Source organism: Rhipicephalus microplus, chromosome 1 (genome assembly GCF_043290135.1).
Source record: "Rhipicephalus microplus isolate Deutch F79 chromosome 1, USDA_Rmic, whole genome shotgun sequence".
Taxonomy (NCBI): domain Eukaryota; kingdom Metazoa; phylum Arthropoda; class Arachnida; order Ixodida; family Ixodidae; genus Rhipicephalus; species Rhipicephalus microplus.
In genome coordinates, this window is record NC_134700.1 from 169,237,798 (window position 1) to 169,257,227 (window position 19,430).

Below are 19,430 nucleotides of genomic sequence, written 5' to 3' on the forward strand. Positions count from 1 at the left end.
ATATTGTCACCAATCTTGTCTCACTCAAGGAAACCTTCCGCAGAACTGCTCGTCAAGCTAGGACAAAAAGAAAAACTGCTCCAACCCAACCTCTTCGTCCTCTTCCACACGAAAACCACGCGAATTCATGCGGCATTAAAAAGCGGCTCAATCCCAACCTCTTCGTCCTCTTCCACACGAAAACCACGCGAATTCATGCGGCATTAGTCCCCCCTTTTAAAAAGCATCGACTCGATGCTTCTAAATAAAAAGAAGAAGAAAAAAAAAAACCATAATTAGAACACGCGTTGACGCAGAGAATGACAAAGTGAGTGCCAGGGAAAACAAAGAGGGCGCACAAGCACTTGGACCATGCGCGAACACAACAGCACCAGTGGAAGAGTCAAGAAAAAAAAAACACCACATGAGATCACTGTCACGTTTGCGAAGTAACTCGCAAGCACAGAGACTATTGTGTGTAGTACGGCTTGAGTCGTACGACATGCACAGTTTCGGGCCGATGTTGTCGACGTGACGACACTGTGCCGTCCGGAAGTACTTCGTATGTAAGGTCACTCACACGTCGGATAACCTTGTATGGTCCGAAATAACGGCTCAGAAGCTTTTCAGACAAGCCTGGTCGTCGGACAGGAGTCCACACCCACACTCGTTCACCCGGGTGGTATGCGACGTTTCGACGGCGAAGGTTGTAACGTCGTGCATCTGCGTCTTGTTGGTGACCGATGTTCACGCGAGCCAGTTGACGAGCCTCTTCGGCGTACTGCGTGTATTGCTCGGCTTCTGGAGAAAGAGCATCGCTATTATCGTACGGCAGCATAGCGTCAAGCATCGTTTGTACGTTGCGTCCATAAACAAGGTGGAAAGGTGAAAATCGGGTTGTTTCCTGCATTGCCGTATTGTATGCGAACGTGACGTATGGGAGGATATCGTCCCAGGTTTTGTGCTGCACGTCCACGTACATTGACAGCATGTCCGCTATGGTCTTGTTGAGCCTTTCCGTCAGTCCATTACTTTGTGGGTGGTAAGCCGTTGTTTTTCGGTGACTCGTGCAGCTCAGTCTGAAAATGTCCTCTAGCATTTGTGCCGTAAATGATGTTCCTCTATCCGTAATCACACATGACGGCGCGCCGTGCCGGAGGACGATGTGCTGCACGAAGAACTTCGCCACTTCAGACGCCGTGCCGCGGGGTAATGCCTTTGTCTCAGCATACCGGGTCAAGTAATCGGTTGCCACTATAATCCATTTGTTACCAGTGGCCGACAAAGGGAAGGGTCCTAGAAGGTCCATTCCCACGAGGTCGAAAGGTGTCCGTGGTGGTGTAATAGGGTGGAGAAGGCCCGCAGGTTTCACGGGTGGCGTCTTGCGACGCTGGCACTCGCGGCAGCCTTGCACGTAGCGGTGTACACTGGTCGAAAGTCGTGGCCAATAGTACTGCTGGCGCACTCTGGCGAGAGTCCGCGAGTAGCCCAAGTGTCCCGACGTGGGCTCGTCATGGCACGCGAGGAGGATGTCATCCCGCATGTCGGCTGGTACAACGAGGAGGAAGGCTTTGTTGCTACCTCGAGCATTTTTCTTGTAAAGAATGCCCCTCCTTAGACAAAAGGATGACAATTCGCGAGCGATGCGCCGAGGAGTGTGAGAATTTCGGCCTTCTAAGGAATCAATAATAGGGCGCAATTCCTGATCGGCTCTCTGTCTAGACATAAAGTCAGAATCACTGAGGGCTCCGAGAAAACCATCAGCATATTCCGAGTCCATATCAGGATGTCCCACGGGTGCTCGAGAAAGTGCGTCGGCATCTTCGTGCTTGCGCCCAGACCTATACACAATCATGATGTCAAACTCTTGCAAGCGCAAACTCCACCGAGCGAGACGACCAGACGGGTCACGGAGATTGGCCAGCCAACACAGCGAATGGTGATCGGTCACCACCTTGAAGGGACGGCCGTAGAGGTAAGGTCGAAACTTTGCCGTTGCCCACACGACTGCGAGGCATTCCTTCTCTGAAGTGGAGTAGTTGGCCTCGGCTCGAGAGAGAGTACGACTGGCGTAAGCTATGACATGTTCTACGCCGTTGTGCCGTTGTACAAGGACAGCGCCAAGTCCGACGTTGCTTGCATCCGTGTGAACTTCGGTATCAGCGTCCTCATCAAAATGCGCAAGAACAGGTGCCTCTTGCATTCGCTGCCGTAACTCTGTGAAAGCTGCTTCTTGCTCTGTAGTCCAGGCAAACGGTACATCATCTCGGGTGAGTCGCGTGAGCGGTTCGGCTATCGTCGAGAAGTTGGTAATGAATCGGCGATAATAAGCACACAAGCCGAGAAAACGCCGTACCGCTTTTTTGTCTGACGGCACAGGAAAGGTGGCGACTGCTGCAGTTTTTTCTGGGTCAGGCCGCACTCCATCCGCACTCACAACATGTCCCAGAAATTTCAGCTCATCGTAGCCGAAATGGCACTTCTGGGGTTTTAGCGTGAGTTCGGCCGAACGAATAGCTTCCAGAACCATTCTTAGACGCTTCAGATGTTCTTCGAAACTCTCGGCAAAGATGACCACATCATCAAGGTATACAAGGCAGCTTTGCCACTTCAAGCCAGCGAGGACGGTATCCATCATTCGCTGGAATGTTGCGGGAGCCGAACAGAGGCCGAAAGGAAGAACTCTGAATTCATAAAGCCCATCGGGAGTTACAAACGCTGTCTTCTCTCTGTCTCGCTCATCGACCTCTATCTGCCAATAGCCGCTCTTCAAATCTATCGATGAAAAATACTTCGCGTGTCGTAGCCTGTCGAGAGAATCAAATCATCAACCCGTGGAAGCGGGTAGACGTCTTTTTTGGTGACGCTATTGAGTTTCCTGTAGTCAACACAGAATCGCAGCGTTCCGTCTTTCTTCTTTACTAGAACGACTGGCGAGGACCACGGGCTGCTCGACGGTTGTATCACCCCGTCGTCAAGCATCTCCTTTACCTGCGTCTGTATAGTCTCGCGTTCTTTAGCCGAAACACGGTAAGGTTGCTGGCGGATTGGGCGAACATCATCGTCGGTAATAATTCGGTGCTTTATGAGGGGTGTTTGACCGACTCTAGATGAAGAGGCGAAGCAAGATTTAAATTCCTTCAGCAGGGTATGCAGTGCGGCCTTCTTCTCGTCCGAAAGCTTCGAACTGACGTCGATGTGGTCCAGAAACTTATCTCCATCAACCATTTCCTCGGATGCGAAGCACTCGGTGACATCCGCTACACGGTCTCCGAAGGCCACGGTGGTGCCGCGGAAAAGATGTCGGTGCTCGAAGTTAAAATTTGTGACGAGTATCTGCGACCGTCCGTCACGCACACGCAGAATGCTTCGCACTGCACACACACCTTGAAGCAGTAAAAGGGATACGTTGCTCTCGGCGACCACGTCACCGTCTTGGAGGTCTTCACAGGTGACTTCTACGAAAGCAGTCGCTCGGGGAGGCAACGTCACGCTTTCGTCGGCAACACGCAGCGCAGGTCTACGACAGCTATCAGCGCCTCGATCGGTTGCAAGTTGCGTCGAGAAAGTCACCATTCGCTCGCGGAGATTTATGATCGCGCCATTCTCTCGAAGGAAGTCCATTCCAAGGATGAGCTGACGAGAACAGTCGCGTAGTACGAGGCAGGTTACCACAAACGTTGACTCGCGTATTTCCACTCTTGCGGTACAGCGACCCAATGGAGTAATAACGTGGCCTCCAGCAGTGCGAATACGCGTCCCATTCCAAGGTGTCATCACTTTCTTAAGACTGGTTGCCAATTTTCCGCTCATAATAGAATAATCTGCACCTGTGTCCACCAATGCGCTGACCTGAAGACCGTCTATCAGCACGGGAATGTCGAGTGAGACTCGGCCACTGGGTTCAGACGCACAATCCGGCATTTCTCTCGCACTGCACTCAGACGTCAATTCAATGTCTGCAGCGTTTTGTGGAAGCGTCGATAGGAGGTCTTCCGCACTTTTAGTCCCAGCGACCTCGCCCCCGAAGGTCGCTGCCTTCAGTTTTCCCGACGAGGGCTTGGGGAACGTCCCCGTGCCATCGTACTGAGACGTGGTCCAATAGCTGCGGGTCGTCGTGGAGATGGAGACCGCGATTGACGCCGTGGGAAAGGCAGACGTTGCTGCGCGAGGTAGTCCTCAATTTCTCTTGGCCTCTGACCAACTAGGGGACGAGGCGAATGAATAGAGAAACCGCGCAGTCCAAGTTGTCGGTATGGACATTCCCGGTAGATGTGACCGGCTTCACCGCAATGGAAGCAGAGGGGTCTTCTATCCGACGTACGCCAAATATCGGACTTCCGCGGAGGGGCACGGCGACCGTCGATGTCCAAACCAGCATGCGCAGATTGAATTGAAACTGGCGGCATCGTCTGGATTGGGACTGCAGGGCTTGAGACCGGCATGGAAGTGCGCAGAGCTTCGGCATATGTGCGGTTCCCAACATCAGTGGACGCAGGAGGTGGTTCTAGATTTGTAACCGTTGGTTGAGGGCGACGGCTGTGAAGCACCTGCTGGACCTCGTCCCGAATAATATTGGTGATGCTGCTTACCTCCGGCTGTCTCGCCCCGTGTAGTTTCGCGATTTCCTCGCGGACGACGGAGCGGACGATTTCGCGAATCCACTCAATGCTGTTGCTCCCGAAGCTGGCGGAAAATTCAGTAGGTGATGCAGAATTCACTTGCCGGTTGAGTAGGGCTGACCGCTGATGAAGTACCCTCTCCATCGTAGTGGCTTCGGTCAGGAATTCTGCTACACTCTTCGGAGGACTCCGCACTAGACCAGCAAAAAGCTGCTCCTTCACGCCTCGCATCAGATAGCGTAGCTTTTTTTCTTCTGGCATTGCCGGATCCGCTCGCCTGAAAAGCTGCGTCATGTCCTCCACGTACATGGTGACGGTCTCATTAGGCATCTGGATGCGTGAATGCAATGCACGTTCAGCACGATCGCGGCGGTCGGGGCTCCGGTAGGTCTCCAAGAGGCGATGCTGGAACTCGCGCCAGGATGTCAAGACATCACTTCTGTTCATGAACCACGTTCGGGCGCCGTCTTTCAAACACGCGTAGACGTTGCGGAGTTTGGCGGCTTCGTCCCAGTAGTTGATCGCTGCGACGTGTTCGAACTCGCTCAGCCAGTCGTCCACATCCTCAAACAGCTCTCCGTGAAAGGGACTAGGCATCAGCGGGTTCTGGACAGTGCAATAAATTGGTGCCGACGACGTAGGAGTTTCCATGACGCCTTGAGGCGAAGTCATAGTCGCTCTATGGATAAGCTGTGCCGGTGTCTCTGGTGGTAGGCCTCGTTGGCGGCGGCTTGTTCTGTGAACTGGCGTGTCCACGGGCACAGGGCTTGTGTTCCGGCTCCTGGATGGGCTCTTGTGCATGGGGTGCGTCGTCAGTTGTCGTACCCAGCAGCTCCACCAATCTTGTCACCAATCTTGTCTCACTCAAGGAAACCTTCCGCAGAACTGCTCGTCAAGCTAGGACAAAAAGAAAAACTGCTCCAACCCAACCTCTTCGTCCTCTTCCACACGAAAACCACGCGAATTCATGCGGCATTAAAAAGCGGCTCAATCCCAACCTCTTCGTCCTCTTCCACACGAAAACCACGCGAATTCATGCGGCAATATAAAATACCATTATGCCAAGAGTAGGATTATGCCGATTGTGGGTTTCAACACTGTTTTTTCTGTCTTTCGCATTTGGTGAGTATATATATGTACGCTCATCGAAATAAAATTTTGTTGAAAGTTAGCGTTCCTCTTTGTCCTTTACATTGTCCTATGTCTCAGTTTTACGCGCCACGTTATTAGTTATATGCCATTATGCGTGTATCTGTCTGTCTGTCCGTCCGTCCGTCCGTCCGTCCGTCCGTCCGTCCGTCCGTCTGTCTATCTATCTATCTATCTATCTATCTATCTATCTATCTATCTATCTATCTATCTATCTATCTATCTATCTATCTATCTATCTATCTATCTATCTATCCATCCACCCATCTCCGTGCTTGCGGTCTTCGAACACACTTGTGGCATTGTTTGTTGCAGTGTTTCGGTTTTGTTTCATATAAAAGAACAAACCATTTTGAGCTTCACGACCCGATTTGAATTGGTAAGCCTAAAAAAGTCCCATCATATCCACGGAGCGAATGATGATGAGTGGGGCGAAGCATCTGTCCGTCCGTCTGTCTGCGTGACAGACAGACATATCCGTCCGTCTGTGTGATAGACAGACGGACAGATGGACGCTTCGCACCCGCTCATCATCATTCAATCCGTTCGGTATGCTGTGAACTTCTCATAACAACGCCATCTATCGTCTTTAATAGCCAACTATACGAAAAACACTAACGCCATCTAGTGATACTATTTTCAAAGACATTAGGGATCCTACATCTCCCTAAAGGACCCATACGCACAACGCCATCTGGTGAGCAATTCTCAAAATTAACTACAAGTCGCAACAGACTATTACGAGGGAACGACCCACGCCCAAAGGAGCTTCGCCCCTAAATGGCTAAGATGCTGAAGTGAAGCAGCTGAACATTTGCTGATTTTTGTTTCGTGAAAAAGCAGCTCCACGCCACGCGAATCTAAGCGGAGCTAGAAGATCCGTGTACTACTCAACATTCCCATGCTATCTGAAGCGCCCTATGTCTGATTTTATTGACTACCTCGGAATAGAAGTTTGGTGCTACGTAATGGCACACAAATAGGTAAATAGAAGAGAACACGATGATGCATAGAAAAAAAAACGATTATCTTATCGATTGTGTGACTGCTAACCAGTACGCGGTGTGCGGTCCCAAAGCAGGGGTATATATAGTCCTCAAGCTGCTGCTCTAGTAGAATTCCACTACGTCCAAGTCTTGAAGATCTACTAGTGCATGTGTTCTCGTGATTCGTTCATATAAGTTCTCATACTCACATGAGCATATAATCATGTGAGTATGAAAATAATATCATCATACACATGTGAATCTGATTTCATCATATGATCATGTCATTTATTCTCTATCAGTATGTTGCTGTGATGCGCACTTACCCCATTATAGTTACATGGCGTAATCAAAAGCCATTAATAATTTACGAGGGCGTTGTTAATTCGTTTTTTATCCTATGGTTTTGTATTAGAATCATATTGATATGGCCACGCACACGAACATTTATCAAAATAGGCGTAAACATCAATTTGCGGGGGTTACTAAAAATTTAGTAATGAACTAACCACTCGAGTCAGCACTATTCACTTACTAACTAGGTAGTACTTTTAACTACCCAACGACGTAGTGCTTTTGCCCAGCCTGTTAGTATTTGGATTCGTGTTTGTTACAAGCCCAACGAGGTAGTGCCTTTCACTAGGGTCACTTTTACTAGCTGCATTTACTAGCTGGTTAGTGGATTCTCTGACAAGTAACGGGCTGGTACTTAGTGAATATACTAACCTTTTTTCTAAGAGTACAGCTCCCATGGACACTAGTGACAAAGTTCTGTCTAGTGTCATCATCATCGTTATAAACCTGACTGCACCCACTGCAGTAGAAAGGCCTCTCCCAAGCACCGCCAGTCAACTCGGTCCAGTTCTTGCTGCTGCCACTTTATACCTCCGCAAACGTCCTCTAGTGCACTCATAGGTAACTCTATGTATCTGTCTAAAGTGGTGACGTCATTCGAGAACTGGTTACGCAGTCAAAGCAAGGAACATGTAGTGTGAATTAGATTCCACGTTGGGCGCACATTCACCTAGTTCTGACGCTCAATCCCATTTTCGCATTACACCACGAGGGAAGTTATTGACGTACGCTTTCGATTAATCACCTCCCCCGCGAAGGCGATTGCGGCAAGCTGTCATTGCACTCGCTATTCATCGACACATTGCAATAAAGCTGGTGACGCAAGCAGCTCGCTCATGTAGACACATCACTGCGCATGATGTTCGTCAGCTCAGGCACGCGCAGTTTTATGTGCAAAGTTCGCACGGGTCTTCGACCCCGGCGTGATTCAGCGCCTCGCCGCTGCACTATACGTGCGTATAGCCTGTATTAGACAATAGACACTTTCAGTTGCGCGTACGTAAGGAACCCACGTACGCAGCACTGCCACTGGAGAGAACTGCGCATGTGCAGTACGGAACGCATCGATTCCTGAGATGCGCGCGTACGCCCGAAAGAAAAACAAAAAAAGCGCGGCGTGCGTATAAACATGACGAGGCGAAGCGTACGTGGCGTGACGCTCTCGCAATATCTCGATCGATATAGGAACCAAATAGCAAAACGGCAGCGACGGCGTCGAACGCAGAGAGCAACAAAGCCGGCCCAGACCGAGTATATTTTACTTTGAGAGGACGATACTGCGCTGATACCACACGAGGGCGCTCAAAAGCACCCAAAAGCTGTTTCATTTCTAAGAACATACGTCTAGTTCAACCAAACGTATCTCGGTACGGTCAATACGGTGAACTGAAAGTGTCGTTGAGCGCTTCGCATGCAGCATACGCAACGTATCGTGCCACGTATACGTATAGGCTCGTTAGGTACGCCCAACTAAAAGTGTCTATTAGCAGGCTGAAGAGCGTGCTGTCGCACGGCGGTCTTCAGTGCCCGCCTTGCCGGCAGTTAGATTAGCACTGTGACACTACGAATGCAAAAAGCTGAATTCTCGGTTCCCTACAAAGTTCAACATAGCCTTTCAATCAGGAGCCGTAGCTACCCCCCCTCCCACAACACCAATAAAAAAAAAAGGGGGGGGGGGTCAGAGGTCGACGCCCGTGAACTATTTCTATGCACTGAGGAATGCACACAGAATAAATCCGTCAGTGGTGTGATCAAAATGTGGAAGTTCAATGAAGCGATGTTCATTTTGACAGTGCATTACACGTCTACAACAATGTGCAGCCGAAACAACAGTTGGGGTTGATAAGTAAAAAAAGAGAGAAAGGAATGGGAAAGAGAGAGTGCGCTTTCCCTTCCCTCCTTCACCTCCTCCGCACAACTTTGCGACAAGGGCGACATCAACCAATTGGAATGCTATACGAAGTAAGGTCGCATCAGATCACTCTTCGAGCATCCGGCCTGGCATGACTCGACGATATACAACACTGAAGGCTCGTTCACACCGAAGGCGGGGCGGCCAAAGCGGCGGGGCGGCCAAAGCGGCGAGGCGGCAACGCGGGAAAAACCTCCTCTCCAGGCGGCGAAAGCGGGAGAAAAACCAGGCGGCAAGGCCGATTGCTCTCGGAGCATTTTTTTTTTTTTTGCCGCGTGCCGAATCTCGCCGCTTTGCCGCAGCCAATCAGAACGCCATGCAGCGGAGGCGCGGAGGTGGTGGTGGCTTGAGCCCCGATCGTCGACAGCCTCGCAGGCTTTCACTCACGCAGAGAACAACGACACGCGAACGATGTTATCGACATGATTTCCACCGGGACCCTCTCGGCGACGCCAACGCAGAGTGCGTCTGAAGTGTCGATATGACCACCATGGATATTACACGAGTCCACAAGGCTAAAACACTACGGCTCACAAAGATCAGACAACGACGACGACAACAATAATAATAGTAGTGTAACTTTGGGGGTTATCATTATGATAACGAGGCACGCCGTAATGAGAGACTCTGAGTCAATTCGAGCACCTGTGGTTCTTTACCGCGTAGTCAATAATAATAATAATAATAATAATAATAATAATAATAATAATAATAATAATAATAATAATAATAATAATAATAATAATAATAATAATAATAATAATAATAATAATAATGTAACATTAACGGTTATAATTATGATAACGAGGCACGCATTAATGAGAGATTCCGAATCAAATTCGGCTATCTGTAACGTGTAGTTAAAACGAAGTATGTAAGTGTCCTTGCACTTCGGCTTCATCGGAATGCAGCCGTTGTTGCCGGAAGTCGAACCCACGTCCTCGAACTTAGCGGCACGCTAAGTTACCAAGATGAATCGTCGATAAAACTGGATTGAATAGGTAGGTAGGTAGGTAAATAGGTAGGTAGGTAGGTAGGTAGGTAGGTAGGTGGGTAGGTAGGTAGGTAGGTAGGTAGGTAGGTAGGTAGGTAGGTAGGTAGGTTAGTAGGTAGGTAGGTAGGTAGGTAGGTAGGTAGGTACTCTCGTTTCTTACTCACACGAAGCGGCGACAAAATTTGCATACGCCCACCGGAGACGGTTCGTGCATGCCTCCGTAAAGGCACACCTTCACGACCGAGCCCGCGAGATCCCAGGGACGCTTGACGGAGCCCGAAGTGCCGCAGCACTTGGCGGTTGAAGGCACCGCGCAAGGCGGCTGCACGCAGATCATGGTCGCGGTTCTTCACTGGGAACTGTACGATCGTCTCCGATGGCGGAGGAAACAGCAGCAGCAGCAGCAGCGATAACAAAACGTAACAAAAGACAAACGGCGAAGAAAAAAGCTGGCGTCGTCTTAGCGATGGCCTTTTATAATGCGCTTCGTTCACCGGCTGCGCACGGCACGCAGCAATTGTGTGCGACGACGTGCCTTTCCCAACGCGTCGATCAAAACGAATACGATGCGCCGCCTCGGTTGGCACACACGAAGACACATGAAAGAACGCCCAGTCATGCAGAGAGAACGCAGTGCCTCCCCGCCCCACGCAGTGCGCTCGCCTTTTCTCTAACCCGATGAGCGATTTTGCCGGCAGCTGTAGCGAGAGAGACGGTGTGGCAAATCGCTCAGTAACACTGTCGACGATGTAATGGTCGCGTAAATATTGCGGGAGAGATGTTTCACAGCAGCGAAATCAATGAACAAAACCTACGCGCTGGAGTATTTTCATTCTTTTCTGTGGTACGAGATGGAGAAGGATGTGGTATGAAGAAATGCAGGGAGGTTAACCGGAAAGCAAATATTTGGTTTGCTACCCTGCACTGGGAAAGGGGGAATGAGAGACAGAAGAGTAAGGCAAAGAGAATGAGAGAAAAAGAGCTGGAGGAAGCGACAAAACACACACACACACACACACACACACACACACACACACACACACACACACACACACACACACACACACACACAAGAATGTCACAATCGTTCGACGAGGCGGGTCGATCGCAGAAATTTCAGGAGGACCTTCGTCGCTTTTTGGCATGAAGCTGGATCTTTCCGGCGTTCCAAAATTATTCTTTCGGAAAGCGGCTGGTCGTCGAGGCGTGCAAACACTGCTGACAGGGACTGTCTCTGACAGTTGTACTCAGGGCCCTGGCCCAAAATATGTTCGATGGTTTCGTCAGCGCCGCAATGGTCACACGCAGCACTGTCTGTCCATCCGATGCGGCAAGCAAACGCTTCGTGTAAGACAGCCCAAGCCACATACGGCACAGAACGGTTGTCTCAGATAAGGGCGAACCAGATGGAATGGTAAGTCGTAGGCATGGATCGAGGCGGTGAAGACAGACGTGGAGAAATCCGGGCGTGTTCCACACAGACCTGGCGATATTGTGCGCGAGCGTATTAATCCTTGCTGCTGTGCATCGCTTGACAGTGGAATGGAATCCATTATGCTCTTTTCGAGAGCGTTGTTTGCTGCATCGTCGGCCTGCTCGTTATCAACAATTCCGCAATGGCCTGGTAACCAGTGAAAAGTTACATCATTTCCTTTCTGCAGTACTTGATATAGTTGTCTCGTTTCGAGCACAAAAAAAAAAAAGACGCACTAGGATGTGTGTCTACAAACACAGAGAGGGAAAGATGAATTAATATGTTGGCGATGTATAAAATACCGTTAAGAGTTCATTCAATAAACTTTACCAGAAGACGGCGTAAACGAGTGGATGAATTACAAACATGACCGAAAAGCATTCTCTCCGGCCTGGATGAAACGTCAGAAACATGCCGAGCCAGTCAAGCAGTTGACATAACTGTGAAACGCCTGATTGATTGATGTGTGGGGTTTAACGTCCCAAAACGACCATGCATATATGATAACGAGAGACGCCGTAGTGGAGGGCTCCGCAAACTTCGACCACCTATAGCCACCTATCTTTAACGTGCACCCAAATCTGAGCATACGGGCCTACAACATTTCCGCCTCCATCGGAAATGCAGCCGCCACAGCCGGGATTCGATCCCACGACCTGCGGGTGAGCAGGCGAGTGCCTTAGCCACTAGACCACCGCGGCGGGGCCTGTGAAACGCCTGCGACCAGGCATCTAAATGCCCACGTGCATGTATATTGCCACAGGCGCTTCTTATTTTTGCTCTTGCCGTATTCGGTTTACGCATATAAAGATTGCAAAGCAATGCTTAAAGGTTGTAAGCAATGCTGTACACATTGTAAGCAATCCGGTAGCTTTGCTGACACTGCCGTGGCGTGACTGGAGAGATTTGTCGTAGTGCGTGACGTCAAAGCTCGGCTCGCGATCCTGGGGAGCGTTTCACAAGCATATATATGCAGAGCCTTAGTGCATTACGAAAGAAGAGGAGAAGATGAAGGATACTTCTGCTGGCTTCACTGCCGGCTTGATTGTGGTGTGTGTCATCAAGCCACGTGGCATACTGTTATAGTGCATCGAAATAGCCGCAATTTCAATGGAGGGGGGAAGGGGGGGTGCAGCACGCCTATTTCGTGCAGCACAGTGGTGTTCTTATCAATGATCTCGACACGGCGATGACACGTATGTCATTGACGAGGAGATCGTGAGTCAAATCTAGCGCCGACTTTCTGAATGACGATATCAGCGAACTTTACAATTGACCACAGGCGTTAAATGTGAACAAAAAGCAACTTTCATTCATATTTTCTTTGTTAATATTCTTATTTCCCGCTTACAATGAACTATAAAACCACAATCGCTAAAGTGAACAAGTAAAAGCACACTTAAATTCTAATTTCTTTTTTTTTTTTAGCATTCAACTAGCACGCGAGATGTATTGGCGTCATTTTCTCTCGAACACACGCAAATTGGGGAGACGTAAGCAAGCCGCGTGATAGTACGGGAATGTGGACACGGCACTTCGCCTTCCACACGCGAGGGCTGACATATCGACAACCACGCTGCAACGAACGAAGGGCGCGGGTTTGTGTGCCGACCCCGCAAGTATAGGTTGCATATCGATACTTGCGCATCAATGCACGTTAATAGGCGGGCCCAAGGGAATGCTGTTAACCTAAGATCAGGCTCAGCGAGCAAGAAAAGAAAGAAAAAAGTAAAGGAGAAGCGAGCAACTATTAAAATAATAATTAGTGTAGCTTTACGTGCCAAAATCACGTTGTGATCGTGAGAGACGCCGTATAGTGGAGGGCTCCGGAAATTTCGACCTTCTGATGTTCTACATAAGTATAAGTACACACTCCTTCAGCTTTTTACACCCGTCAAAACGAGATCGATCTCACGACCTTCGGGGGTCAGCAGGCGAGCACCGCTATACGACTGTTCCACCGCGGTGGCTGCAAGCGAAAAAAAAAAAAAAAGAAGAGAGAGAGAGAGCACGAAAAAAAAAATCACAGCGAATGTGATTTTCATCATCATCCACGGAGTGAATGATGATGAGTGGGGCGAAGCGTCCGTCAGCCAGTCCGTGCTTACGTCCGTCCGCGCCACCATCCATGCGTCCATCCGTGCATCCATCCGTGAGTCCACCTCTCCGTCCGTTCATCTAGTGAACACAAGCACCGCGGTCTCCCATCTCGCATCCCCTGTGGAACATACCCGCTCTAGAGCGGGTATGTGTCACCGGTGGCTATACCTACTACTACTACTACGACTACATACATCGGAGGATGTACAGGCCCACGACCCAAAGAGCTTCGCCCCTAAAAACTCAGGATAAGTGACAACACGACCCTGTAGTTTTCCTCGCGAAGTAATCATGCCGTCAATGGTATTCAATTGTATGCTTTTTACAGGTTCTTTGTTATATGTTATAATGTATATATTTCATTCACAAAAAATAAAACAAAAGGGGGAGCATACTGCACAGTGCAAGAGTCAATGACTCAAGGTTTCGAACTGAAATAATTGCTGCTTCACTAGGAACAGAAAAAAAAAACAGCCAAGGAGAAGTGCCAGCACGACCCTGTAGTTTTCCTCGCGAAGTATTCATGACGTCAATGGTATTTAATTGTAATTTCTTACAAATTCTTTGTTATATGTTATCGTGGATATATATTGTTCGTAAAAATACAATAAAAAGGGACGGGGGCATACTGCACAGTACAAGAGTCAATGACTCATCTGTTTGAACTGGAACGATTTCTGGTTCACTGCAACGACAGAAAAAAAAAAAGTCAGTTATAGGGATTAACTGCGGCAAAAATTCGAGCAAGATGAGAAATTAGGATTCCTTCTTTACTGTTTTTTTTTGTATACGCGACACAATGAGTTTTTTTTTGGGGGGGGGGGGATAATGACAATATACGGCATTTCGTGGAGCAAGTGTGAAATATGGCGAAAGGGCACTAGTTCTCGAAATAAGGATGTAGAAACTGCTTCATTTTAATAAAAACACTTGACCAACTTTAAATTCGTTCAGTGTTGCACTTCTGCAATGTCGCTTTAGCAACTCGTAGCTCTCGAATAACATGCATGGCTTTGTGGCCTCAAAATAATAAAGTAAGAATCATTAGTACGCGAACAAACGCTCATGCAAATAATCCCCCGCTATTTCCTCTAAGACAAAAAAAAAAAAGAAGAAGCAGGTGAAGTCACTTCACGCTATCAATCTTGCATACACACACTACTAAAACGCACACACACACACACACACACACAGAGAGAGAGAGAGAGAGAGAGAGAGAGAGAAAGAGATAAAAAAAAAACATGCGCAAGAGGATCTATAGAGGGCCATTCAACTCCAATAACGAAGGTCAATTTCTTATAGATGCATTCTATGTCAAGGAGCTAAAAAGATGTCAATGCCGTGCTCAAGCAATGAAAACCGACGAAGTCTACATGCTCAGTATAGACCTTATAAATTAATCGAAGGATCGATCGCTCCCTTTACAAAAAGAAGGGGGGGGGGGCGGTGATGCACATTAGCAACATCTTAGAGCAGATCAGGCCATGGAACGCCCAGGAGGCATTCGTTGACAAGGTTCATAGGTTGAAAAAAAAATGTCGGCTGGGAAGAATGAATAAGCAAAACATGTCAGGGAGCGACAACGGGCTCTATCAGACTCCCATCTCGCCATTTGTCACAACCGCATTTCTCCGCAAGTTAGCAAATCACTTACTCTGTTTCCTCTAATTATTACCATTACGAATGTCTCTGTCCTTCTAGAGACGTCTACAACTACAGAAAAAAAAAAGTAATTTGAGAATGCAGCGCGCAACTACGCTACTTCTCTTATGACACATTTGTTAAAACATTCCCTGTAAGCGAGCACGCGCGTTGTGTGCGTGTTGTGTGCGTACGCGCGGGCTCGTTTGCACGGCAAAATGCCCCAGTACTCAAAGTTTATAATCACCGCCGCGGAAATTGTATAGCTCAGAAAAGAACCCCCCTTCCCCCCCCTTAAAAAAATTACAGCATATCCACGAAGTGAATGATGATGAGTGGGGCGAAGCTTCGGAGGGTTTTATCGGTAAATCGTGAATCCTCCGTCCGTCCGTCCGTCCGTCCGTCCGTCTGTCTGTCTCTCTGTCTGTCCGTCCGCCTGTCCGTCCGTCCGTCCGTCTGTCCGTCCGCCTGTCTGTCTGTCCGTCTGTCTGACTGTCCATGTATCCATCCGTGTGTCTGTCCAACCATCCGTCCGTTTACGCCTGCTGAGTGAGTCAGAACTAGGCGGTCACGCACCAAGAGATACATGCATGTACAGACGCACGGCTTAAAAGGGAACTCCGGCGTCTTTTTTTTTTTTTCATGTTCACCGATTTCAATAAAACTTTGAAAACGTGTTCGCATTGGTACCGCGGTGACATGTGCCAAATTATACAACCATAAGTAGTTTAGTTTTTCTCAAAACAAATTTTAAAATTCGTAGCTGATTTTGGAATCACACTTGTAAACGCGGGCTACCCTGTGTATATGACGTCAGGGCCTACTCTTTTCTCAATAACCCCGCCTTTCCCAGCAGACGGATGCAGCGCACGCTTTCTTCTACGAGGTGACGACAACGCGAGCACAGTTCAATTTTGTCAGCTCCATCGCCAACTTGCTTTTCGCGCATCAGAAGATCGAGGCCCCCTGAGCTATGTTTACACCCTGGCCAGCCGTGGCGGGGTGTAGCGGATCTCGTGACGTCGTCGGCGACGGTATCTTGTGACGTCATTGGATACCCACCAAGGACGACAGAGCCGCTCTCTGTTTCGGTTTCTGTTTTGACTCGTCATTTTTTGCTTAATTAAAATTATTGACGAGTGCCTGGGCGAAATGAACCACCCTAGCTTTTTCAGGACTGTCAATACTGACAGAAAACAGCATTATCTCAGTATGGATGAAAATGCACCGCAGTTCCCTTTTCAGGATCTTCGCCTCTAAAACAAATGGGTCGTTGTGTGCAATTGTTATTGCGTGCCAGCGTCACACAGGCTAGCTCAAACTCAGTGTCTCCGTCCTAGGAACTGTACAGGTGTAATGAACCGACCTTATGGGGTTCTAGCCTGCGATAAATTTACGCAGGGATGCGCGAGTATATTTACAGCAACACGATGACTAGATTTGCATATCTCCTGCACGAGTGGACATTAAATGCGCACAGCGTGCCTCCTCCATTACACTTTCAAGGCGCCACAATTTCCACAAAAGCCTTGCCAGTAGAGTGCAACACACAATCGCAATGATGAACGATGGATCGAACAGCCCTTTAAACCTAGAGAAAGCTCCTAACTAAACTCAGCCACGAGGACTTCGCCACCGCCCACGGAAAGTTGCAATCACACGACAATCCTTGCCAGCATGCGACTACATATATGAGCAGTTCGCTGGCTGGCGGTAACTTTTATTTTGCCAAACGGAAAGTGAACTATTGCAACTTGTTCATTTCGGACAAACAGTAACGCTGCTCAGGTGCTGACCCGTAGGCCCAGGGATGGGCCACGGCGGTCACACTTTCATGGAAACAAAATGATGCCCTCGTACTGTGCTGTGGCCGTGTACGTTATTATGACCGAAATTTCCGGAGCCCACCCACACGGAGCCTTATAATCATATCAAAGTTCTGGCACGATACGAGTCTATAACCGTCGGTGCAAGCCTGTTGCCTTGAAGAAGTAAAGCACTGCCTCCGTCACGGTTACCCGCGATTACCTCTCAGGATGACATTCCTGAATGTTTTCTGCCGTCATCAGTCTCCGATCTGCAGCGCGAGCTAGTGATTTATATCTTATGGCGCTATGATGACTGTGAAGTGTGATTTTGTGTGCGTGGTCTCTTCTCTCCCTCTCTCTCTCTCTGCAGCTTTAAAACTCCCTCATCCTTTTACCCAGTGTAGGGCAGCATACCGGCCCTCCCAGGCTATTATAGTTAACGACCCTGCCTTCCCTTTCACTCCTGTTCCTTGATTCCTTGACACGACATTCCTGACAGTCAAGCAGTGACACTCGCTACAAAGCGCACTTGACAGCGAGTGCGTACGCAAAACTCAACTCCACTGCGACGGAGCGTCTAGCCTCGGTAACAGTGGTCTGAGAATAACCAAGGTACTATCCGAAGACGAGTTTATAGCCTTTTTAGGTATCGTTTTCGTTAGTGAAAATATTTTGATTGATTGATTGATTTGTGGGGTTTAACGTCCCAAAACCACTATTTGATTATGAGAGACGCCGTAGTGGAGGGCTCTGGAAATTTTGACCACCTGGGGTTCTTTAACGTGCACCCAAATCTGAGTACACGGGCCTACAACACTTCCGCCTCCATCGGAAATGCAGCCGCCACAGCCGGGATTTGATCCCGCGACCTGCGGGTCAGCAGCCGAGTACCTTAGCCACTAGACCACCGTGGCGGGGCGTGAAAATATTTTTAACAATTGTTGGGGTTTAACATCCAAAAACTATAATATAATTATCATTACATGATACCTAAACCAGGCATCGAATACTTTCGCCTTCATCGATCGAAAAAACGGCATCGGCAGCCGGAATTCGATCCATCGACCAGCGGGTCAGCAGCCGAGTGCTTCAGTCACTGTTAGTAATCATTAGGAATTATATTGTTATGAAGTGAAGCATACTACACAACGATCAAATACTCAGACATTCTCGCTCTCGGGCAGTCACCCCCCCCCCCCTGACCACCAGGAACGCATGCCCACCGCACACCATGCAACGGCTGCAGCCACCGTGTTTGTACGTAATGTTTATTTTAAGAGTGGCGTAAAATAAACATTACGAAGACATCATTACTTAAGACAGACACATTGCCTGAAATATGAAATAGCTGTCGTTCTACTCAAGTTGTCATTACCGTTAGCGTCATTCCCAAAGCACACTCACCTTTTGTGTGTAGTAGCGCACTGCCAAAGCGGCGTACGTTCTCGAGGCATAAGAACACTCGCTCGAAATGACGCTAAATTTGCCAGTGGGTCTGGGGTATTAGAGATCGGGCAGGCTTCTTCACACGTCAAACCAAGACAGTGCCTTCGCAATACAACAAACGAAAAAAAAAAAAAAGCTGCGATCTGCTGCGGCGCGGGCGAATCCCCCGATCTCAGACGATTACGCACGCATATACCGTGGGTCTCGAGAGACACGTCAACGTCAATGCTTCATTTAAGGCAACGCGGAGCGAACTACTCGGAGAGCAAGAGGCGACATACAGTTGCCAGCACTCTCGCATGCACGTGCGTAGTAACGACCAGTGTGTTGGAAAAGTGTCGCGCGTTAGACAGCTTTCCATGCGGTGAAATAACACACGTTTATGAACGGATGTAAAGGCGCTCCCTTCCGAAACACTTATTATAAACGCACACTTCCAAGATGAGTGCGAAACACAGCGTTTGACTTCACTTGCTCCAAAGTTCAGAAACGACTTCAACTTTTCCTTTCACCATATCGTACGTATTTCTTGAAACGGGTTACTATAGTACTAGTAATATCACTATAACTAGTATTGTTATCAATACTACGGTAGTATCGACGGCTAAGTAACCGAACACAGCACAACACACCCTTTCCCGCACAGCATGTGGAAAGAGTGCGTCAACCAAAACTCGACACGTTTGCATACAATGGCATCGACGAGACTGCGAAGGCTTCTCATTCGGTTTCTTTTCGACTTATTAGAAAGACAAACGATGAATTGGGTGCAGCCCAGCGAAAGGTTCAGTCTACGCGACAGCAAGGATTTGTCGATTCCAGTAGCGATGACGCACGAACCCTGCAGCATCCCTGATGTGTGGCTTAGCCGTGTCCGCTAAGAAAGAAAAGAAAAAAAATACTGTCGGATGTTTAACCCTTGTAAACTTAGTTATAGCAAGCGAGAAGTGTGTTTGGTTTGGTTT

At 48.6% G+C, this 19,430-nt stretch overlaps 1 protein-coding gene across 5 annotated transcripts in view; it reads right to left on the reverse strand.

The window, feature by feature from the left end:
- The window catches only part of LOC119178453 (protein tyrosine phosphatase Meg), a 365,579-nt gene that overhangs the window by 184,425 nt on the left and 161,724 nt on the right, over positions 1-19,430 (reverse strand). For 3 of the 5 annotated variants that reach the window (XM_075887796.1, XM_075887802.1, XM_075887791.1), the window contains exon 1: positions 10,161-10,348. The exons of the other annotated variants lie outside the window; for them this stretch is intronic. In XM_075887796.1, coding sequence (XP_075743911.1) covers positions 10,161-10,333 — 173 coding nt within the window. In that variant the 5' untranslated portion in view covers positions 10,334-10,348. Of the gene's footprint in view, positions 1-10,160; positions 10,349-19,430 lie in introns of those variants that run through there. 5 annotated transcript variants of the gene reach the window in all.